General features: G+C 39.9%; 1 protein-coding gene and 2 long non-coding RNA genes across 3 annotated transcripts in view; 2 read left to right on the forward strand and 1 right to left on the reverse strand.

Moving 5' to 3' along the window:
- The first annotated feature begins 38 nt into the window (after positions 1 to 38).
- LOC144211725 (uncharacterized) lies at positions 39 to 18,923 on the forward strand. Its single transcript, XR_013329643.1, has 4 exons — positions 39 to 100; positions 9,788 to 9,932; positions 15,376 to 15,454; positions 18,762 to 18,923. It is a non-coding gene; the product is annotated as an uncharacterized LOC144211725 (long non-coding RNA).
- tbkbp1 (TBK1 binding protein 1) overlaps positions 12,766 to 25,345 on the reverse strand; it is a 19,720-nt gene continuing 7,140 nt past the window's right edge. The window contains exons 2-10 of the mRNA XM_077739153.1: positions 23,718 to 23,963; positions 20,740 to 20,865; positions 19,805 to 19,909; positions 19,591 to 19,738; positions 18,979 to 19,181; positions 18,811 to 18,869; positions 17,599 to 17,714; positions 16,023 to 16,756; positions 12,766 to 14,484 (exon numbers count right to left, since the gene is read on the reverse strand). Coding sequence (XP_077595279.1) covers positions 14,356 to 14,484; positions 16,023 to 16,756; positions 17,599 to 17,714; positions 18,811 to 18,869; positions 18,979 to 19,181; positions 19,591 to 19,738; positions 19,805 to 19,909; positions 20,740 to 20,865; positions 23,718 to 23,954 — 1,857 coding nt within the window. The 5' untranslated portion in view covers positions 23,955 to 23,963 and the 3' untranslated portion in view covers positions 12,766 to 14,355. The remainder of the gene's footprint in view (positions 14,485 to 16,022; positions 16,757 to 17,598; positions 17,715 to 18,810; positions 18,870 to 18,978; positions 19,182 to 19,590; positions 19,739 to 19,804; positions 19,910 to 20,739; positions 20,866 to 23,717; positions 23,964 to 25,345) is intronic.
- The window catches only part of LOC144211724 (uncharacterized), a 7,005-nt gene continuing 5,442 nt past the window's right edge, over positions 23,783 to 25,345 (forward strand). The window contains exon 1 of the long non-coding RNA XR_013329642.1: positions 23,783 to 24,015. This is a non-coding gene — a long non-coding RNA (uncharacterized LOC144211724). The remainder of the gene's footprint in view (positions 24,016 to 25,345) is intronic.

Genomic DNA, 25,345 nt, shown 5'->3' on the forward strand with positions numbered 1-25,345 from the left:
ACTGTACTCTCTCTTTTCTAGCCTGCATTGCCAGTTATTCACTTTGTGTCGGAAGCTAAGCCACGATGATTTCCTGCCCTTTCCACGTTTTTTGAATCAGGTATGTGTTCATGCCCTCTTGTGACACACGTTCTGAAAATGAAACTACATTAGATCATCCCAATTTGGGGCTAGAGTGCCCAAATTTATGATGTTGATGTTTACTCATTGCCTGCCATTGATGGCACTAGATGTAAAATCCAGTTTGACTGGGAGTAAAAGTTGGTCATTTTACTTTTGTGAAATACTTGATAGAACCTTTGCTCTCCCACACTTTATGGCCAGCACCCCCGAAGATAAATTGGGTCTAAGACCCCTAGTTTAGAGAGCCCCAAAGTATAAATCCTCCAAAATATATCCAGTAAAATTCATCAAAAAAAGTTCCCGTCTTAATTTTCTAGTTCTGCTTTTTATTTACCAGTTCACAATGTTTTACCTTTTGGGATTTCACCAAGTACTTCAACTAAAATCCAAAATCAGGTTAAGCCTTCCTATCTTAATTATTATTATATTGTACATGACTGTACTATTCCAAAATAGTCATAATTTTATCCCTGTTGAAATTGATGATGCACTGAAACGCTGCACTTTCCAATCCGCCATCTTGTAGACTTGCCTCGTTAGCATTGGTTCATCATTAACGCGACATATGTTTATGGTGATCGTCAGGTCGGGTGTGAAGAGGGCTTGGATAGCCTGTGAAAACTGAGGGAGGAGGAGGCAGAATGAGATGTCAGCCATGTTTGGAAAAGAGCAGAAAAAAACCCAAACATTTGGTAGAGTTCACACATAGCGCGTGTGTCGTGGTGAAGTGCAAATGTATTCCTCAACCAAAAAGCTGCTGCTTCCCGTGCAACTATTATTAGCCACCAATCTTTAAAAATGTCTCTTATCTTTGGAGCTTTTTACCAATTGCTGATTGAACCAAAAATTTATCTTGCTGGACCAATCTGGAATACGAAAGTTCTTGATTTCTGGATATTCCATTCAAGAATTTGTTGCTAGCCTTGAAATTTCATGCATTCATTCAAGTCTTTTTTTTACTATCTGTCACTGGTTGCCACCAGAACATCATGTCCATGACAATTGACTTGGTGTCTGAGTTTTGTGGTCTAGTTGGTCAACCATTGTCGCATATATGAGACATTTTTGCAATGTCTTGCATTCTTGTGGTTTTTAGCGAATATGTTAGGTGTCGTAGAGCCCCATTTGGACAAAGAATGTGTTACTACGACCCTTTTATGATATCATCAAAAGTGTTGGTGACTTGTAAGGATGAATTTAGTCTACATAATAAGTCAAAGACCTGCCTCTAGAATCAGTTTAGACTCATTGTCAACTAGTTTCTAGACCAGGAATATAGACAATTTGTTAATATTGAATTGTCCAGGTCCTGGAGCAGAAAGCAGCCCCAGACTTTAACATTTTCGCAAACTTCTGTCTTTAGAGATTCCATAAAAAAACTGTAGTGTTCTCAGTAAAAAAAAAAGAAGAACAAAAATAAAATAAACAGTCCTGATGAACTCTAAGCTTCTGGCCAGGATGCTCCAATCACCGAAGTGATGTTCTTTTAAAATGATAGATTGAGTGACAGGCACGCCACATGTGTCGCCAGTGACCTCCGCAGACGCTGTAATACGTCCCTTCCGGGATAACGTGTCACTGAATTTTGGATCTGTCCTGATGGCGATTTTTGTTAAGCGTGCGGGCGCCGGCCCAGATCATTTCAGGCGGGTCGACTCCTCTAAGCACAATTTGGGATGCCAACAAGTTGCCAACCGGAGGTCTCCCTCTGATTCACGCGGCTATCAGTCGACTGCGATCTGAATCAATCAGGAGAAATGAATTATTTTAAGCGCAACGTGGCCTCCTGCCCCGCCCGCTTCCCTCCGGCCCCCCGCGCATGTGCCTCAGAGGCCCTTACTAATGAGTGTCAACATGGAGGGCTGTGGCACTTTGACTGCAGACACCTCGCCTGACAAACGCAGGGCTTCAGTCAACACCGATCATGCCGACGGACGCCGGCTAAAGTGACAACGTGGCCGCTGCCTCGTTTTCTGCAGGTTTCCCGCTACAAGTTTCTTCATCAAAGGCGTTTTCTTTCACACCGACCTCTCGATGGATCTTGATGAGTTGTGCAGGAGACACTAGTGTCGTATCATTAGGTTTAGTTGGTTGACACTGTGTTTTGAAGGTCTGGTTTTAGACTGGATTCCGGGTTTTAGTCTTGACTTTCATAAGTCTTGATTTTGACAAGGTATCCTATTTCTGTTCTGGTTTTGGATGATTTTGGTTTGGATCATCGTTCCCTCTGAGCTACTCTTGTCAGCACAGAAATAATCTTAGTGCAGTCAATACACTGCAAATGAATTAGATATTTATCCAGTCAATAACATTTTGCTGTTTAATTCAGTGGTTCTTGATCTTAACTTGAATCTGGGGATTTCTCGTTTCTGGCAAATTTTGGTCTCCTCTCAGTTAGGGTTTTGAACAAAACAGTAACCACAGTTCACTGGCACTTGCTAGCTCTATCAGCACCCTCAATCCTCTGATTCCAATCCTGGTGAAGACCTTTTTCAACAACTTGGATTGTCTCCACAGAAACCAAAACATGTCTATCAAGTTCCTAGAGTGAGGGGTATTGACAAAAGGTACAGAAACAAACCAACACCTAAAAACAATATAGTGACGCTGACCTCTGACCTGAGGATCAGTTTACCTATGAGAGATGCTGTTTTTTTTACATTGATGTGATTTCCATTCATTTGTTTTTGTAAATGGCATCACCGTTTTGGACCAAAAGGCAGACAACCGGCAGGGAATTGGCGGCAAGCAATGCAACGGAATGTGGGAATGTCAGAACCAGAGCGATGGCTGATTTTGGCGGAGAGAGCGCCAGCTTTCCTGTTTCAGTGAGAGTGGCAGGAAGAAGAGACTGAGTTACGCAAAGTCGTGACGACAGTGCTGGGGAAGATACGGGGTCCGAGGCATTTTGGGTTCTTGCCAGTGGAGTCAGTTGGTGACATTCCAGGAGATCCACACTGTGGTTTTTCCTTTCAACTCCACCCTACTTCCACTCAGGAATGATTTTTTCCTTGGTCCAGATTGAAATTTAAAACTTTGAATAAAATGGTCTACGACTAAATGTCTCCACCTAAAAAGTTCGAGGACCAGGGGTGTAAATGTCATCGTCCTGACGGCCCGCTACATGTGTAAGCACGCGTGTTTGCGCGGCCATCTGTCAACTCGGGTTAACCTGACGCCAAGAGGCCGCACCCCCGGGGCGGGTGTACGGGCCTCCCAGGCGGCCTGCCCCTCATCAGCGGCATTAGGCCGTCCGCCTGTGATGGCTGCCGACCGCCGGCGCCTCAGCGGCCACCGTCCCCGTGATGCCAGGTTCACTTCCCGCCAGGAGCGGCGCTCATTCTCCCGCTGTGAAATAGTAAGTGGCGCCGGCAAAGATAGCGCTAATTTTTTTGCCCGGCTTCATCAGATGACACGCTGTTAAAACGCCCCGCCATTCTGAGTCATGGATCAGACACCAGATGGATACCGGGTAGACAGGCGGGAAGGTATTATGTCTTCCATATATCGGGCGACATTGCCAGTCTCTGATCGGTCCCAAACTATGGAGCAATTTCACCCCAAAAGTTTAGCGATATGTACTAGGGAGTAACAATAAACATTCGTTTTCTGGGTTTTTATTCCTAATCAATGACCTGAGTACAAGAACTGAGCCAATTGTTTTTCCTTTATAGTCCTGTAGATACGTCATAGGTTAAGTGGCTATGTAGATGAAAAAAGACGTAAACAAAGATTCCGAGTTTTTGGTAGGAGTCCTTGGTCCACAAGAACAACAATAGAAATAGCTTGAAAATGTGAAGTGACAAAGGGTGCCCTTTGTGTGGCAATTGACATGGCAGCAGGCTGACACGGCACACCCCTCTAGGGGCTGATCGTCCAGTCGGGGATCAAATGCCCAAACTAGGTCAGGGGGCGGAGACACACGGCTGAGGTGGAGGTGGATTCAACGGGTGGGGTGCCAAGATTTTTTTTTTTTTAATGTCACACTATTTAAAAGCTGCACGTTTGTCGCATATTACCAGATGTCAAGCATATTTTCAAGTCTGTCACAAACCACAGTCTTGACACCTTTTACAGCGCAGTACATTAGCGGTGGACAACACAGTAATGGTTTATTTCAGTGTTTTTGAACTCAGGCAAACTTTCTGTAGTATTGCAAAAATGGCAAGGCACACCACTATTTGAAAATATTCTCTTTTAAAACTATAAAGCATAAATTACAATTTTTATCATCAGGGACCAAAGAAACAATACAATAATTTCAATATCTAATTTCTCACACTTTATGACGCCAAAAGTTAAAGTTTGTGGACCCTGAACAAATTCCAGTTCAGGTGATGTAAAAATAAGTAATATACTGATTTTATTCTCATATTCTCATATTAATTTGATGCGATTTTCTCCCAAGATGAGTTCAATCTCTTAATATTAAGCAAAAAAATCAGTTTTGTGGTCACAGACTTTACATGGCCAAAAATTCCAGTTCATGTTACAATAAAAATAACACTACAAAATGACATTAAACCTGAAACATTGCAATATTGATTATTATTCATGAGAAATTGTATATTCTAGTTTAACATATAAAAATACTATTTCTCATTCCTTAACATTAGAGGGTTATTTAAGCCCATAACAGAGAAGTAATTCAATTTTTATTGATTTTATTACATTTATTTGTGATGCTGCTTCTTTTCATATTGCACAAAAAAACAAATTTCCCGCTATCGTCCAAAACAAGAAAAACAATCATGGCAACAGCAAAGCAAGGCGGTTCAGGCAGGTCTCTGTACAACCACGGACCACCACCACCACCACCCCCCACCCCCAAACGCCTCTGGGCCTAGTTCATCACAAGCTGACCCTTCCATTTAATTAATTAAAATTAGCATCTGTCCCCTTGGCATTGACTTGTTACGTCAGATGGAATCAGCATTGGTGTCCTCGGACCCTCGGGGGGCGGCGGGCCTAACGAGGCCCCACATCCTAATTAGACGGCCAGGGGAGGAGAAGTGATCGGAGCAGACCTGCGTGAAAGAATGGACGAGGAGTGCAGAAATGAGGCTTGGGGGGCTCGGGGTGGGGGGGTGGAGGCTAAATCCAGCCCCTAGACATAGAAGGGGATATTTATATATGCCACACAAATATGTAGTTTAGCCGTCATGTTCACAGTCAACGACTAAAAGTCTTCTCCAATGCTTTTGTCCATCTTAACTTCCTGGTTGTCTGTGGCAGTAGGCCTTGTAGGCGGAGCCGGCTACAGGAAGTGACATCTAATCACAGGTGTACTGCTGTCTCGCCGCGATCTGCCGGGTAGCGGGTTCCTAACCTGCTTCCCGTCCGCACCAGGCGTGACGAGCGACCAGTCGATGAGAGCGGACAGTATGTGGGCAGTAACTCGTTCGTGTGGATGTCACCGCTAAGATGGACGAAGCGGGCTGACGTGTGTGTGTGTGTGTGTGTGTGTGAGATGTTGAAGCTTTGTGAAAGTACAGCGAGGAGCAGAAGGCGCGTTAGAGCCTGAAACGCAATCGAACCTCAAACGTGTTCAAGCTTAAAACACGTGCACGTAAGCGTGAGAGTTCAGGGTGAGCACACTGAAATTCGGGAAGAAAATACTAATCAAATACTTTACTTGTATACATAAACTTTGGAAAACTCTTACATGCACTTGAACACATTGCTGAAAAACTCTTTTATATAACTAAAACTATCTCAGAGAACGGATTTGACTTTTTCTACTTGTCACATTATAACTGAAATATCAAAACACTTTTGAACATACATTGCACAGACAATTGAAACACACAAGACATTTCGAGAGATCACTCTCTCATTGCTAAACCTCTCTCACATATAATTAAAATGCAGCGATTAGACTTATTTTCATGCACACATTTCTGAAAGCGATCCTGACACTCATATACAATAAAACTCATCTGAATAACCAACACTCTCACACATGGATTTGCCCCTGTCATACTTCTGCCGTTATCGTCCCTACAGAAATTCTCCCTCGCATTTTTCTCTTTCATACTTCTGTCTTTATGGTCCCCACAAAAATTCTCCCTTACTCTCACACGTGGATTGTACTTGCTCATGCTTCTGTCCTTATGACCCTCCAAAAATTCTCCATTACTTTCATGCATACATTTTCCTCTCTCATACTTCTATCTCACATGGGTTTTCCTCTCTGACCTGACAATATCTCCACAAATGGCATTTTTACAAATTCCTGTGCTGCCTTTGTTTATTCTGTACATTGCCTCATATCGAAATGGCCTTTCTTCAATCACCCGACTGTGTTGTTTTTCCCACCCCACGCACATGGGTGTGTCTTCACACTTGTGTGTGAGATCTGTGAGGAAGTCCTTGAGCCAGTGTTTGTCAGCTGGTGAGCCTCCTCGAAATAAGCACTCTAATTGCTCAGAAAATTACAAGTAACGATGATTGCTCTTGACACCATCGGACATGACGGCGGCGTGGCATGGCCCCAGCTCCAAATTTGCCCGTCGCCCCCATTTGCCCCCTTCCCAACACCAACAACCCCTTCTCGTCTTCCTTGCTTCTCCGCTCCTCCTCATCGGGATGTTTTCCGTGCCCCCAGTTGACCGCCGCGTGCCCTCCTCGACGTCAATCTGCTCGCCGTCGCTTTTTAACACCTTTCATCCGTCTTAGACAGGAATATGTTTTTGCGTAGTGAATGGAGATGTCCTCATTTTGTATATGTATATGCATATGTGTGTGTGTATATATATACACATATATATATATATATATATATATATACATACACATATATACACATATATACGCATAGATATACACACACTATATATATATATATATATATATATATATATATTACGTGTGTGTATATTTATACGTATATATGTGTATAACCCTATATACACATATATGCACATATCTATGCACAAATATATATGCACATATGTATGCACATATATATATATATGCACATATATGTGCACATAAATATATATGCACATATATATATATATGCACATATATGTGCACATAAATATATATGCACATATATATGCACATATATATATATATATATATATATATATATATATATATGCATACATATATATATGTATATATGCATACATATATATATATATATATATATATATATATATATATATATATATATATATATATATATATATATATATATATATATATATATATATATATATATATATATATATATATATATATATATATATATATATATATATATATATATATATATATATATATATATATATATATGTGCATACATATATGTATGCACATATATATATGCTCATATATATATGCACATGTATGTATACACATACATACATACTTCCATACGAACATCTGGCAAATTTAATTTCATCAAGTCGAATTGATTACCTGAGAAATCAACTCAGTACAACTGCCCGCTTCTAATAATAATAACAGAGCAGGTGTGAGTAGATTTGGGCGTGTGGTCGTTGGCGGCGTGGAGTTAGAGGCCCCGAAGCCGGCATGTGTCACCTCTCGGTCTCGTCAGTGTTAATGCGCGCATGGTCACCCAGCCGTGGAGCCGCGACAGATCACATGAATCCGCCGACCCCCCACCCCACGCCCTCCTCGGCCCGTTTCATCCTGCTCGTTCGTCTCCGCGGTGACTACCTATCCATTACCGTCCAGGCATCACCTCTGGCGTGAAGACTTTTTGTTTAATTTCAGGTCAGAACCTGCTCGCCGAGCGCCATCGTGCCCGGCGGGCGCCGCCACGGCGGTGGTTCATCGGATCCGCGGTGACGGGCGCTCCGCGCCTGGGGTCACCGTGTCACTGTGGCTCCGGGCTCGGACCCGTGGACCTTTCAGAGAGCGACACGTCAATGTGACCTTTTGTGCTTGGACGCTAGCGACAATGTTTGAACACTCACCACATTTTGGGTTTTAACTCATTGGCTTGCGTTGATGGAAATTATACGTTGATTTGTTAGAACTGCGAGAGTTAACAGGAAATGATTGGGAGTCAAAACTTGATGACTGTTACTATCCATTACAGCTACATTTATTATGATAATAATTTTACGTGCTGCTAATCCTCACAAGGGTTGCAGGGGATGAAATGGTGGGCAGTTTGGAGTGGTCAACTAGCGTACATTGTTTTTTGGGATTTGGAAAGAAACCAGAGTACCCGGAAAAAACCCACGCAAAATGGAAAGATGAAGATGTAAACTCCACATAAGAAGGTCAGAACCTGGGACCAACAACTGGCCCAACTCTGCTACAGATGAAGCTAATTAATGGCCAATCAAACAAGGCAAGGAACGGACAAACTACGAAAACTACACAATGGAACACAGTCACAACAAGATAGCATTAGCTAACGTTGCAATGGAAACAACTGTAGTTTTTCCATGGCTATAAAGACCCATCCTTACAAAAGTCCTTCCATGGGAACACCCTCACAAACCAAGAACTCTTTCCTGTTTCTCTACTGTCCAGAGTCCAAATTTTCCCAATATTTACTTATTAATAGTCGGCAATTGGACCTAAAAGTTGGCATATGGCAGCCAACTTGAACTCTGCCCTTCCTTCCTGTCCATCAAATCCAAAAACGCTCTGGGTTTCCTGGCTTGGGAGCAAAAGTTTTGAGTAGGAAGTGCCGTCGGGGTCTCCCCTCCGGTCGACGGCGCCGTCGCCGGGCGGGCACGTGTGATGTGTTGTGACAGCGGCAGCCGGGGCTGGCGGGCGGTCACCATGCGGCACCATATTGCCGGGCTCCCCGGGGACTAGGGATCAGCGTGCCAGCCTCGCCAAGAAGTGCTAATAGGCGCAACACGTCTTGCTTTCGCACATTAAGGCGGGCGCGGGGTGACGGATCGGAGCTGTGATACCGCCGCCTGCGAGGAAGAAACCGCAAGGCCCGGGCGGGCGCCAGGCAGCTAATGACGACGGGGACCCGAGGACGGTCTTTGTGTGGAGACTGGGAAGCCGTCGCTCAACTTTGTATTGGTCGGCCATTTTCTTTCAAAATTTTGAATTTATTTGCAATTTTGTGGCGTTATAACTAGGATTGTTAAAGATATCGAAAGTAGGGATGTGGATATGATTGCAGTATTGATATGTATACTATTGTTTTATTCATTTTTACTGGGAAGTATTATTGAAATTATTTGTTTTGCATTGTCCTTTATTGAGTAAGCATAACATAATTTTAAGTTGTTGAATTGTGTGTTTATGTGTACTTGTATTTACTAATAGTATACAAAATTGAATTGAATTGAAGGCTTTTATTGTCATTATCCAGGTATAATGACATTTAAAGCTTCTCCACAAAGTACACAAATGACAACAACAAACAATTAAATAATCAATAAATAAGTGATGAATAAATAAGTAGGGAGGTGTACAGATCACAACAACAAACAGATGAACAGATAAATCATCAATAAATAATATAAATAGATAAGTACAGTCAACATAAATAAGTAGTAGTCAACATGAATAAGTGGTCACATAAATATAAGTAGATACAAAAAGCAAAAAGTGACTTAGCACCTTATGGAGATGCTCACATTCTAGGAATGGCTTTACTGACAAAAAACACCCCAAATATTTCTATTTGTTATTGTTTGTTTTTTCAATTTAGCAGGTGTTTGAGGTCAAGCTGCGAGCCACGACACTTTGGTGGCAGAACCTGATGACAGGACCAGGGTCTTTCTACTACCTCCAGGGCCCAACGCTCCATTTGACAGATTGAGTACCTGTCGGCCCGCTTTTACGTCAAAGAGAAGGTAAGGCCACCACTATTTATCGATGGAAAATGCACTTTTATTTTGAATCTACATGACCATTTCTTCATCGGTGTCTGTATTCTTTCACATAGGCCATATGTACATTATTGGCAAAGTAGTTCAGTTCAAGTGTTATACTCATTTCAATTTTTAAGTATTTTTGTTCAACACTAATATTTTCTCACAAAATATCATCCCAAAAGTTGCAAAAGTGATTAAAAAAAATTAGGACAATAAGATGTTTAATCACAAACTAATTTTTAGGACATAAAATGTTTTTTTTAAATCCAAAAACACCCAAAATGTTGCTTAATATATATTTTTCTTTCAACAACCTAGTGCCATGATTCATATTATAAATGCTGAAAAATATAAATAAGCTGTTTTTATCTGCAAAATACATTTTTTAATGACCAGAAAGTACCCCCCCCCCAAAAAAAAAAAAACATGTATGAGTTGCAAAATAGTCTGTTTACTCCATGTTTTTCTTTCAACAAAATAGTACTATGAATATTTGCCATGAACAAAATTGACCAAAAAGTCCAAGAAAATCCCCCCCAAATTATGAACCCAAAACCAACCACCAACACACCTTTATCTTCCCCCAAAACTCATCATTTCTTTCAATCAAATATATAATTCTTCTTCTCTTGCAACAAAATAATCCCCTCCATATTTCCTCACAAATCAACCCCTCAAAAAATGTAAACAAAATGTGTTCAATCCCAGAAGTAAATGAGCACAAACTAAGATATAGAGCGCCAATTTCACGGCAAATTTCAAGACCAACACCCCACTGGTCATTTTTCCAATGAATATGTCCTCTCGGGCAAGCCACCCTTCCCCCCCGGTGCCCCCCACCACCCACCCTCGCCTCCCTGGGGCCATCCGATGCCTGCTGCGGCGAGCGAGCATGCTGCCAGGCATCAATACGGGTTCCTTACAGAGGTCACGGGTTCAAATATAGTTCAGCGACTCAACCTGATGCAAAAGACCCCCGTCGATGTCACCCCCCTCCCATTCACTCCCCCTACACGACCACATGATTTCAGGATAGGCAAGCGTGCACTCACTCTATGGCGATGACGCTATTAAGACTTTTTTTGGAGGGTGTTTTGACAGTTTTGCGCGTTTCCTCGCACGGCCTCCTCCGATTGGCTCATTGATTGGGATTCCGGGCCTGGTGCCAGCTGACATAATCAACACGCTGCCAACATGACACATTCGCTGCCGTGTCACGCAATGCGTTGTTGGTATGTTAATAAACTCATCTGGCTTCCGATTTGGAGATGATCAAGTTAGTGATGGCAATAGATGCTCAATTGATTTGGACTGGAAGGGTTATGGATTTTTTTTTGTTTTTGCTAATCATATGTTTATGCTATTTAGTCACAGATTAATACATTTATATTTTGGGAGTTATTTATTTTATAATGTGCATTCCCTTTTGATTTTTAAGATCATCAGTTAAAAAAACTTGACTTTAGACTGTGCAGGTTTTATTTATTGACCTTTTTAAATTTATTATTTTATTTATATTTCATTGCCATTGACAGTCTGTGATGTCCAATAGAATAGCTTTGAACTGCAAGGGAAGATTTTTTTTTTGTAAATCATAATTGGGTGCCATCTTTTTCATCATAATTTAAATAATATATTTTTAAACTGTTCTATGTACGTTTTAAACTATTTTAAAAGCATTTCTTTTAATTTAGGGAATTGTTATTCAATATGTTGTTGTTCAATATTATCAATGAACATGGACTGCGATAGATTAACCAATGAGTAAAATTTAGTTCAAAATAAGATACACTGTGTTTATAGAAAATGAATTGCTAAATCGTTATATAATATAATTATTTGGTTAATTTAAGTCCATTTGATATTTTTATTTACCTCAATTATTAGTGGACAAATTCCATGAATAGTTGGCACTCATTTATTGTTATAGCTGACCCTATTTAATACATCATTCTGAATACTCCATTTAAAAAAACAAAAACTGTTGTTGTTTTTATTATTTTTTTTTTTTGTACTTAAACTGCAACTACCACCGAGCTCATCAGTCTGTTATCAGACAATTTGAGTCTGGTTGCAGTTTGTGGTTTTGTGGCCATCTAGTGGGTGCAGAAAAACCAAACTGTCAAATTCAATTTTTCACTCAATTCTTGTAGTATCTGTATTTTGTTTTAATTGTCATTTGGCACAGAGTTGTTCTGATTGTGCATAACATCATTTTAAGTGGTGTATTTTTTTACTCAGCTGCCACTTGGCATTCCACAACATTGGAAAATGTATTTGAATTTCTTACTCATTTCCTCTTGAATTGCATACATACATTAATATTTCATTCAAATTGTGTATACTTTAGTTTAGGGAGTAGTATTAAGTATTGTGGAACCAATTATTTTAGTATTTACTTATGAAAAATCATATAATATCTGCCAGAACCCCAATTCGTTTGGAAACATTGGAATCATTGATGACCCAGACGACTGCTGATGTTATTATTTTGTAATTTGAAGTTATGTTATGCATTGTTTTTACAATAGCAAAGACGAAATTATTGGTTTGAACGTCCCCTGCTGTTACTGGTCGTTTATGAGTTACATATGTTAACTTTATATGACCTTTTCAAAATGAAATATTTCCCTTATTTGCATATCACTCGAGATACATTTTTGGTAGGCGGTGAACTTTATCATCTTTTCCTCTTCCTGAGGTTGGTGGCTTGGTTGTTTTTTAAAAAAAAGTTTAATTTTGTACATTTATGTATAAAAAAAGTATGTTTCAGTGATGGGACAAATTTTTTGGAAGAATTTTGATGAGGCAATTGTGTTTCAGTGCAAGTTTATTCAGTGGAATATTTACAGACACAGAAAGCAAAACAAAAAAGGCAAATCACGTAAAAGCCTTTTTTTGTCTCCTGAGTGAATCAGCGAAACGTTCGGGGAGTTTTTCGGAGTTCTCCTGAGTTCATGTGGAACGGAAGAAAAAAGGGAAGACGTCTAGTGTATTTTTGTTTAATTTTTTGGGGGTAAAAATTGACTATTTTCAGTTATTTTTGGAATTAATACGAGAAATGTCCATTTTTGTCAACATTTATTCTGGAATCATGAACTATATTAGCATTTTTTTTTTGCTAATTATCTTCTGTGAAGTTGCCTTTTAAGGAAAAAACATTCTCAGATGTACGTGAAGAATGGAAATTATTAATATTCTTTGGTTATGAAGTGATTAAATGAATAGAAAACGTGTCGCATATATAATGAGATGTAATGTCATCATTCTAAGATGGGAACATTGGCAAGGCAGCCCTTTCTGAACCAAAAAAATGACTAGTTATTTAGAAAATGTGGATTTAATTCGCAGAAAAAGGGAAAGCATTTGGCAGAAATTATGTTTTTCGCTGATTTGACATGATGACGGAGGGCAAAGAAAATGAAAAATATGGTTTTACAATCGGCAGGAAGCGCTCATGTTTGCCGCAAAACCTCAGATGAGCTGACATCAGAGTTCACGTCGTTTTATGGAGATTTTTTATTTTTTTTTTGCTCTCTTTCCTTTTTTCTTTCTTTTTTTTTTTTGCTGATTTCTGGGTTTTGTTTGGGTACGCTGCATGGCCAAAAGTATTGGGTTTTACATTCACCAAGAATAATAATTCCATTTATTAAAGTATTAACTTGTATTGAGTGTATAAATATAATTTAATAACTAATCATTAAAAAATAGCCATAAAATTTCAGTTGAAATAAATGAAAAGAAATGTTATTAAAATAAAGTTTTTAACATGCAATAAATAGTTTGGGCTGAATATATTTGTAAAATAGGTAAATCTATACATTAAAATCTATGGTTTGATTATCTTAATATATTTTAAATTAGCTATTTAACTTCATTATGTTACAAACTTTTACATAGAAAAATGAGAACATGCTCATTTAATTAAAAACCCAATACTTTTGTCCATTTAATTCTCATTTTATTTTTTTTAAGGAAGACTCCTTCTACGTATTTTTTTTCTTGAAACTTTGCGTCACCAAACATGTTGAAAAAATAGAAATATATTTTTTTGCCTTAACAGATTTACAATACAAAGAAACTGATAAAATATAGAAGAGGACTTGAGACAGACACACACGGCAGAAGCTAAAAAAAAAACAACAACAAAAAAAACTAGAATAAAGTGCTAATATTTTTTTACCTTTCTTATTTTTAGAACAGGCCGCAAGCGTCAAATGTACAACGTGAGTACGAATGTTCATGCCGGGCGGGTCGTCGTTTTTAAAGCTGGGATTTGTGATGGTGACACCAACATGCACGATCATGTGTGACTCTTCAGAACGTGGAAAACAAAGCCAAAAAATAAAATAAAAGACAAAGTAAAAGCACATGTTTTGGGTCCCTTCGCTCGCCAAGGCCTTCAAATCTTGCTGTTCTCCAAGTGGGAGTCAATGTGCTTGATGAGGGCGTCATCCGGGTAACCGACGGGGAACATCAACTGGCACAGCGGGCAGCTCCGCACGTCACTTTCTTCCGTCTCCATCCAAAGCTGTGGATCGAGACCAGCGATCGGTTAGACCAGGGGTGGGCAAACTACGGCCCGCGGGCCACATACGGCCCGCTAGGCTTTTTAATCCGGCCCGCCGACGTTGTCCAAATATTTTTTTTCTCCTCAAGATGGCGTCGTCACGTGGAAGCTAGTGGCAGTAGCTCTGTCCACTCTTATTTGTTTTTCATGTTTTACAGCCCCTCTATCTTTTTTTAAATGACATGACCTTTTTACTTGACTTTGTACTTTAATGATGAGTGATGAGTATGTTAATACTTTCGTCCTTTTTTGTGTTTAGGTTTCATATGTAGTGTTAACGGATGCACTTTTTTATATGTATCGTATCTTGTGCTGACCCGGGACCCATCTGTCAAATTTTTAAAGTCAATGTGGCCCCCGAGCCCAAAAGTTTGCTCACCCCATGGTTAGACTGTGGTCTTTTATGCTTTTTACTCACACTGGTGGGAGTCAGATCCTCGTGGAAATAGACCCGACCAGTCGATAGCGACTGACTCACAGGTGCTAGCCCAGCCTACGTTATCGCCATTGTGAAACACTAGTGCTAATGTTTCACGGGATTTGCACCCGTTGTGACTTTTGGCTAGCATTGGCAAAGTATTACTATAAATCCATGGATAACATGTATAACGGTTTCCTCCCACATTCCAACCAGACTCACTTAACAGATCTTAAACTTGGCCGAAGGGGTCCTGCTGCACCCCAACTCCCCCCAAATCTCCACCCCTGCCACTGTATGAGTTAGAGGAGAGCATAGAATTGAATAAAAAACTTTTTGATAGTACTATATATGTATAACTCATTGCCTGCCATGGTCTTTACTACTCTAGCAAAGCAATACTTGAATTAATGGCGATCATTTGTTGTTTTCAGGGTGGCTGATGATTTACCCTTTGGAGACCTGAGCACTTCATTGGCGCCAATGTGTCCAAAAGGTCCCACATCAGCAGAGGTAACTACCTTTATTATATAAGATAAAATGGTAGGTCCATTTATATGGACACCTTTTGAATCCATAGGTCAGATTCTGACATTTGAACAATAAATATACTGCACAAAGTGTATGTGCACAATCTCAACAATGGAGTCTTTAAAACCATTTTTAAATGGCAATTGCAGGGCAAAAAAATAGTACCTGGTAATTCAAATCATTAAAACAAATATATATATGTTTTTGTTATTTTAAAAATGAGAAATCAGACTGTATTTTGGACCTGGATTCATTCATTTCAGTGAGGAAAAAGGTTCAAATAATAAATTATGAATTAGTCTACCTTTCTTAGATGCCCTGGCCCCGCCCACAAAAAAATCAAACAGAAATTAACATCATCATCAGAATAGCTATCCCATGATGCATTGTTTTGGGTTGAATAACTCTAAATTGCTTTAAACAACACTCAGATTTGAACAGACATATTTGTTTTCTATGTGTAAAATTACATTAGCACTGTTTATCACGGGATGGTGTATTGTTTCACTTAAATGGCAGCATAGGAGTTAATCTGAGGGTCAACACTCACATTGATGGAGGGCCACGACTGAGCTTGCTCGGCCGATGCGTAGCCGGGTCGGGGGTGACAACCCATGGCGTTAGAGCACTGGCCGGTGGGGAAGGCCGAGCAGGACGCCGGACCCCTGGCCGCGCCCCCTGGTACGGTGGAAACAAGCACCCCCAGCGTGCGGGGCGGGCTGACTGGATGCGGACAGGTCCACTCTTCCTCGTCTTCGGAGGACTGCGGGGGTGCCGGGGCCTGCGCGGAGGGCGGCGGCGGCGGTTCGAAACGGAGCGGAAAAGGCATCTCCCTAGGGTGACGTAGGGCGCCGTCGTCCACTCCGCCCTGATGAGCCGACGTGGCGCCTCTGTGCGCCGGCGTCTGTTTGGAGTAGCTTTCCACAAAGGGGCGGGGCTTGGGCAGGGTGGACACGGGGTCCAAGGAGAAGCGTGACGGGCAGTGGTAGGCCGACGGGTCGGTGACTTCCGAGTAGCTGCGGCGGCCCTGGAAGCTGGCGCGTAGGTGTTGGCTGGCCGGGCGGCAGGAGTACGAAGCCGGGCCCGCCTCGCCCACGTCCAGCAAGGGCGAGCGGCGGTGGGTGTCGGGCGACAGGCGCTGGAGAACGGGCGAGCGCCGCTGTAGGATGGGCGAGTGGTGTGCCGTGACTGGCGCCACGGGGGAGTGGCGCTGGGAGATGGGCGAGTGGCGCTGCTGGGTGGCGGGCGAGTGGCGTTGGTGGTGGATGGGGGAGTGGAGTTGGACTGAAAGGTCACAGTTAGCAAAGGTCAGTGTCCAAAGTTTGGCCAGTGGGCCGTATGTGGCCTCCTTTTTAACGGCCGGCAGCAAATGATGAGAATATATAAAGTTATACTATATTTTTAAAAACCCAATTATTTTACCTGATTCCCATCTTCTCTTTAATAAATATAAATCAAAATATTTCAAATTTTTAGTTAAAAAATGTACACACAATAGTGATGATGACCCGCTATCATTATGTAACTTATCAGTAGTTTCAGTGTCGGTAACATGAGTAAAACTAATTGTTCTATAAAAAATATATTTTGATAACATTTTTAATGTATCATATTTATTTGTACTAGTTGCTGCATTAGTTTTTTTCATTCTATATTCATAAAATATTGAAACTACTTCTATAATGGCAACATAACAATGGTAACATTACAGTTGTGTTTCCTGTAATGTCGACGCCCTCAAAAAGAAGTTAATCGTGGTTGGAGGTGTCAGAAAAAGGTGTTGACGTACTCAAATTTGTTTTTAATACAGTCCATACTTGCATACTTGCGTATTTAGTATTTTGTGAAAAGGCAATTTCCTTTTTAATCGTAATAATTATGAATTTACTGAACAGATTTTATGGTAAGCATAAGAGTCATCTGTCCAGGTCCTGAAGCAGCATAGCACTGCGTTATATTTAGACCAGATGAAACAAACATCAGTCCCACCATTTTCATTCTCATTTTGCTAAATTAAGCCAAGCTTTACATTCTTTTTGTTCCACATTAGTCACAAATACAATGGTCTAGCTTTTATATATTAGTTTTAAATTGGAATTTCCAGCAAGTTGAATTTTGCGTCTCACCTGGACTGTGCCGTTCCTGCGACGCTTTCCTCAAAATCTCTGTCTGCTTGGAGCTCAATGCTCGCAGGCGACTCAGCTCCTCTGTCAGTTCGGTGTAGGCCAGCGCCAAGTTCACCCTGAAATAGAAATCATCATTATTTCCGATTACAGTCATCGACAACCAAGTTAAACTATTTTGCGGGACTGGACGTCCAATCTAATTTCGACTGGAAGAAGCTACCAGTCAATCGTCGCTCATCAACAGCACAAAATTGGCTTAAATTTACCTGAACTTTGTTATTTTAGTACATATATTGCTTACTTGGTCATAGGGTTAGTTACTTTTATGATCAAAAACTCGTAAATATGGGTCATCAGGTCTCTTATATTTAATTGACTTTACATCACAGATGAAATTGGACTTGTTAGACACATAAAGTGTCCAATTGTTAAGAATTTCCTGGAATTTCTTACACTCAAGATATAAAAAGACAAATTCTGAAGTAAAATACAGTTTTTTTCCAAATGCCTGCTAACTTATTGCTTATAAACAATGGAAGTCATCTTTCACTCTGAAGATTGGCATATTTTGGAAAGGTTATTCGCACACAAAACAGCTCAGTAACATTTAAAAACAAGAAAAATATAACAAAACTTAACAGGATATGCTCTTTGTAAACTACCTAAAAACAATTTATATTACCACACACTAATAACAAAACAAAGTATTGTAAATTGTGTCTTGCGAATGGCTGAGAACCAGTATTGGGGTGTCAAATTTCCATCAATGCTTGTTTCAAAAAAATCTACTGGGAGCTCATAAGTTAATTTTTTTAATTGATTTTGTTGAAGATGTCTTGCAGATGTGATCAGGACTTTAAAATCTATTTGTCAAAACGAGCATTGGCTATTTAAATGAGCTCCTAAAAAATTCCCAAATATCATCAATTCTCAAGAGTTGCGCCATTTACTTTAAATGCTTCAAATTACAAGAAGGCTTCTGGGGGGTCTCCGTGGGAGGATGTGAAAGCAGTGAGTAAAACCAAAGGATGGAGAAAAAGAAAAAAGAAAGAAAAAAGCCAAGCCACAAGCGCACTCACCCTTTACTTTCATCCTCTTACCCATTCGAAACCTCTGTTGCGTGGGAGTCACCACCTTTTTTTCTCTTTCTCTTTCAATTTCAGGTTTATTTTGGACACATTTCCAATCCATCCATCCCATTTTTTGACTTACTGCTCATCTCCCAACTTCTTGATCCACTCAACATCGCATTGCTTGCACGGTGACATCTCCTGTCAAATTGGAGGACCAAATGACATTTTTTGAGGCAACAAAAAAGTTAACAATATACATACATATATATATATATTTTTTTTTTTCAAAGTCATATCCGTCCCTCACCCTGTCCCGTTGCCCGCCCTGCAGCTGCCTGACGTCGTCCTTGAGACGCTCGCATTGCACCTTTAGCTCCTCCTCCCGTTGGCACGCCCCTTGCGCCTCGTGTCGTGCCCCCTCTAGCTCCGCCTCCAGGCGTTGAACCTTCAGGTCGGATAGAGCGTCCAGGCTTCGCGAGCTTTGTAGGGTCATGGTGGGACAGTCCAACACTGGAAGGTCAAAAAAATGTTCAAATATTGGGCATGATAATAGGACTTCAAATATGAATGGGAAATTTGGACAAATTGGACAGTTAAGCCAAAAGGGAAGTAAAAAAAAATGGACAAAAGGGTTAGAATGTGTTCAGGAAGGGAAATGTTTCCATTTTAGAATTGAGGCGCCCATGGGAAATTGACAAAAATGTTGGGACACTGATGGGAAGTCAACAATGTTCAACTAAATATTACTGCATGTATTGGAGAAAATGTAATTAATGCGCCTTATAGTCGTGAAAATATGGTAATATATTGGAACAGAAGAATTGGGATGCCCATGAAAAGTGTAGATGAAGCATTTTGATAAAGACAAATTGGAACATTGTAAAAAAAACTGCTCTTTTTGAGGTTTGATCTCACTCACTGTGTGTATCGGGGGTGCCGTGCAGCTGGAGATACTGCATGTCCTTGCTGTGCAGTTGCAGATTGAGCTTGTGCACAGAATTATCTCGCTGCCGGAGTGCCACCTCCAGGCCCAAAATGCGCTCCACGTGTTTCTCCACCAAACCCGTCTGGAAAGCACAGAGGGTCAAAACCACAGCAGCACAACGTCGAAGCCGTGCGAGTGAGTGAGCCACCATCTTATCCAAGTCCCTCTGGAGGTTGCTCTTCTCCATGTGGATCTTCTCATAGGCCTGGATGACATCCTCCAACTGCTCCTCGTGTTCCTTTCTCTTCTGTAGCTGAGATGTCAGATAAAAGAAAGCATTTTTTACTCCACTTTTTCCACAACTTTTTTCGAGCACGGCGGATTTAAAGAGGCCAGCGACGTTGTGTAAGAAGGAGGTCCTTTTAGGACAGGCGGCGCCTTCAACGCGTTTTCATCCCATTCAACGCTGAACGCGTCCCAGGATGCCTTGTTTGCAAGCGCGGCCTCATTAGGAGACTTGCTTTGTGCCATGCTTGCTTTCAGAAGGCCGACATATATGCAGGCTTTATTTTTTATTTTTTTTATATTTCTTCTTCGGCTTTAAAAAAGAAAACATGACATGTGCTCAAAGTAGAACTCAAGCCATTACAGCAATTTCCACATTAAGACAGATTCAAGGCAGATTTTTTTTTTTTTAACTAGAGAAAGTGGCTAGCACATTCGCCCCACACTTCTGAGATGGAGGGATCAATTCCCGGTGGGTTTCATTCGTCCCACGCTGGTTAAAAACTCTTAATCAGGGATGTCAAAGGTGCAGCCCGTGGGCTGTAAGCGGTCCACAAGGTGGTCAGTTCTGGGCCAAAGGCTTATTTTTTTTGCTTAAAGGGGAACTTTGTAGCACATTCATACTGTATGTAAATAATCTATAAATTAAATTAATTTTCCCCCAAAAATACAATAAATTTGTGATTATAATTCCATATGAATTAAACAAATAATAAACAAAATCAATAAGCAGTTCAAAATATAAACCAGTTTAGTTTATGGTAAAATGCCAGAAATGTAACATTAAAAATGGTGAAATTATGAAGAAATAATGTAAAAATAACATTGTTGTATTGTTATTTTTCCCAGTTTTCCCACCTCATGTGTCAGGATGTTGACCCTCTGCTGCAAGTTGTCATTCTCCGAGTGAAGCAGCGCCGTTTCTTTGCTCTCGAAAGAACAATACGAGTTGGCGTCCTCCCCAAACTCGCTGATCATCGGGAACTGAAAACACCAAAAAGGTCGTTTGAATTTTTCTTGTTTTTATTCTTCTTACCTAACCACAAGCTTAGAATCTACAAGTGTTTATCCTATATGAAAGACTTGAACATGAACTAGTTTTTACCAGCCATTATTTAGTAGCAGTTGAGCCAAACTTGCTCTAAAATTGAAGATTTTTTACATTGGCAACACAATATTTTTCATTTTAATTACAAAATTCCAACCCAAACATTTTGGGGCATTTTCAGCCTTGTTCTTTTTAGTTTTGAAGTATTTTTAGGTAACTCATTGGGTGTCAATAACTGCGCTGTTTAACAACAGGGTGCAAAATAACAAACGTGAATGGGGATAGGACTCCGATCTGGCCCGCGGGCCATACATTTGACACCCTTGTTCTAATCTTTTATCTATCTTATACATTTATTTGTCTTTCCATTTGTGTTATGTAGTGTTATGTATTTATTTACAGTTTATGTATTTATTTACAGTGTGACCTTGTGGTCCATTGGAATTTCACATGTCTTTATTTAGTAGACAAATAAGTGTAAAAAAAAACTACAACATGAATACAGCGCCTTAAAAAAACGGTGAGAAGAACGTGCAAAAACCCCACACAACAGATGTAATAAGTATAATTATTTCACCAGCCCATATATGTATGTATATTTGATGAGTAGCGTGTACCGCGAGCAGTCAACGAGTTGAAGTGGATTTGTTCCCAACATGAGAGACATGTTATGTAAGCAACATAAACGAGCACATTTGCATTTAGAATGCCTTCCATCAGCTTCGGGCGTTTTATTTGGGTTTTCTTTTTTTTATTTCTTTATTTTTTTCCTTCTCTCCTTCATCGACAGCCGCGTGAGAACTGGCTTTAACTACCTTTTTCCATTTAGCCAAATGGCTTAGGTCCTGTCTTTGCTCAGTTAAACAGCGAGATGGCCCCTAGAGATGCACTCCCAAAAAAAACTCTTAACTTGGAGAAAAAAGGAAAGTCAAATGTGGTGGATCTTGTGATGACACCATGCTTTAGGTGAACTATGTCCAAAAGTATTAGCAAAGGTGCTTAAAAATGGATTTTTAATAAACAGCAATACAGACAGAACTGTAGGAAAAAAATAGCCTGAAATGAGTCCAGTAGTGTCATCCAAGCCATACCCAAATTGAATTATTAACTTTTATTAAGTATTGAAGGATTTGAAAGATGTTTGGACATAGACCAGTACTGCATTGAACTCTGTTTTCTTTTAAAGCACTTTTCAATACATGCAAGTCAAGGCCTGAATTGAGTTCACTGCAGTATAAGTCATTTTTTTAATGAAATGTGATTTAAAGATCGATTAGTTTTGGACCATTTTTGCGCAAAATGTGTTTTCCAAACCTCATGCACTTTTCCTTTTGTTCACAATTGAGTTAACGTCAACGAGTGTTAGTTGCCATTTTTCATTGAATGTGGATAAATGGATGGGTGATTGGACTTAGACCATTATTGCCTGACATTTTTAATCATTATTAATTGGCTGATTAGGTTGAAACATGGCAGCAAATAATCATATTTCGCTGAAAGTCGTTTGACGTTTATCTTTGCAACGGCAGCCAAAGAGTTAAACAAAAAAAACAACAAGATAATTACTGCTCCGAACTTCATCTGCTGAATTTCACATGCAGTTCCTTTCCCTTTTTTTGAAGGGAATTCTTGATTGCTAGCGTGCAGCAATTCCAGGGAGGCAAACACGAGTGCAGGGGTAATGGATTAGCGTGGGAGTGAGAGAAGAAGGAAAGAAAACACAAAAAGTGAAAGGATAGGAAGAAGAAGGCCCGCCTTTGCACCCGTGTCCCATTTGGACCAGGATGCAACAAACAGTGTCCGTTTTTTTTTAATTTTTCCCCAGGAAGTCAACCATGTTGACATATCGTTTTTTTTTTTTTTCTGCAAGTACGTCTTAGGCCACGGAGCGTACGTAATAGATTGAGACGGCGTTGCTATGGCAACCACCTACATGGAAAAAAAAGGGGGCTCACTCACCGCCGCACAACAGCGGGGGGCAAAACACCGAAAGCAATTGAGCCGAGCTCTGTCCGAGGTGCTGAAGTTGCGATATTTCTTTTTGGAGTCCATTGCGTTACTATAGAGCGACTTTACTGCATGTCATCTTTAATTTTAAGCATTCTGGGAGGGATATTTTGAATGCTAATTGTAGATCATTTTAGCACATGTAATTTGTCAAACTGGACACAAATGTAGCCACAGAGTGCTAGAGTGGAGAAGTACCATTTTTTTTGCCCCACTTTTAATTCAAGTGCAGGAAATTGAGAAAAAAAGCTGAAATATTAATTGGCATCTTTGGAGAAATGTGGACATGATTTGGACTTGGAATACATCTGTGATACTTACTTCCCCAACGGTCTAATGTTTTTAATTTTTTTTTATTCTAGTTTGAAATGAGTTCAGTAAAAGTTTTTAATCTTTTTCGAACAATTGGTTTCGGTTTTAAATGGTATGTGGAATTAGACCATTATATCAGGATATTTTCTATTTCCAGTGTTTGTTTTCTTTGTTTTCTGCAAGTTAAGTGAAGTTCCATAGATGTTAATTTCCTCTTTTAAGATATATTGATAGATGTTTGGACTTAGATCACTTTTGCATTAAAAAACCTTTTCCTAACTCACTCTGCTTCGATCCATAATAGTCTTAATTTAGATTATTGAATGTTACTGCTCATCTTTCTACAACATTGCTCAACTTGAATTAAATCTGGACTTAGCCCATTATTTCTATTGCATGGATTTTCCTATCTACACCCAATTTAATTGTAGCGATGTGTTTAAGTACAAACAGAAAGTAGAATGTTCACCTTGATCTCGTACAGTTTGAGCTTCCGCTTAATGCTGCTGTTTTCTCGTTCCAGACCGCCCAACCGGCTCTTGATGTCCTGGTAGGCGGCAATCAGTGCAAAGTGCGACGCCGAGTACACGTCGTCGCTGGGCAGGGGTGGCGAGCGCCACCCCACGCTACCGCAACCGTCGTCCTTCAGGCCCCCGTCGCTGGCTCCGCCCAGCAGGCCCAACTCGCCACCGAACAGAGACTGCATGACCTCAACCTGAAGACAGGGACACACACGCTCATTAAATATGAAGTCATTTGTTTTCAAGGTAGGCACCTGCACGCATTTACATTTGACCTTCAGATCAAATAATATCTTACAATTGAAAATGCTCCCTCTAGTGGACAGGTATCAGAGTTGTATTTGTCACAGGCCAAATTGTATTTTTTTTTAATTTTCAGTTTTATACTTAGAAAACTCATTTTATTATTATTTTTGACTCAGAAAATCATTAGAATTCATTCAATGTCATTAATCTTTCATCAGCGAGTAAAAAAATAATATTTAAATATGAATTTGGCTGGAAACATGAGGTTGCATAATTAACTTTCACGGTCCACAAAATATGGAGTAAAGGGACAAATTTAGCCGCCGGCCTTTGAGTTTGACACCTGTGCTTTAGCAAAAAAAAAAAAAAACCCAAAAAATAGGTTATTAGTTTTTTGTTTATTGGTTGCCTGAACTGGGACACCTGTGTTGACGTTGTTGAAGGTGGGTGGCTTTGGTTTTCATTTTTTCTTTTTTTTTTTCAACACTGGAGCCTGCTGACTGGTCGCACAGTCCCAGCGACTTCCCGTCACTCAGCAACGTGAGTCAGCCGCCGCCCCCAGAGCTATTTTCATCTGCTGCTTCCTCCGCCCTGATGCGGCATCAGGCCATCTGCCCCCCCCCCTAAAAAAAACCACCACCCACCCAAGGCTAACCTAGCGGCCAACACGTGGCGGCGGATGCGACTAAATTCACAGACGTCGTAAATACACACGTCCACGCGTCTTTTAGCGTTGCTGTCTAGAAACACGCTAATATTAGGACTATTGTAAAAAAACAAACAAAAAATTAGAGAGCACTATAGCAGAGAAATCACATGCAACTCCTTTTTTAAATCCAAACTAAAAAATATATATTATTAGACCATATAGATCTTTATAATTATACTTACAGATGCAGATTTTAAATCAGGACTGAAGAGACTTTATCTATTTGTCCTGAAAAAAAAACTCATGAAAAAGAACTAAATTGTAAAAACTATAATAGAAAAATCTTTTTTTTACAAAATAATTAAAATTATATTTGTCTTTCTATTTGGTATTCATAAAAGTAATTAAAATGTCACTTTTTTAATATTTTATGTACAGGAGCAATATTTTCATATTACAACATTGCTTCTTAAAAGTTATTGTTTTTAGTTTTCTTTCATTCTTTTTGAATATTTTTGAATATTATCAATTCAATTTCATTAATCAAAGCCTATTCTATTACATAACAAAAAGATAATGAAAACATCATTTCCAGAAATAAGTCAAACGTAAGAAATCTGTAAAATCTTGAATAAATAGTAAATATAACTGATTTAGAAGGTAAAAATTCAGGATAAGACA

The sequence above is a fragment of the Stigmatopora nigra genome, chromosome 18 (assembly GCF_051989575.1).
Source record: "Stigmatopora nigra isolate UIUO_SnigA chromosome 18, RoL_Snig_1.1, whole genome shotgun sequence".
Lineage (NCBI taxonomy): Eukaryota > Metazoa > Chordata > Actinopteri > Syngnathiformes > Syngnathidae > Stigmatopora > Stigmatopora nigra.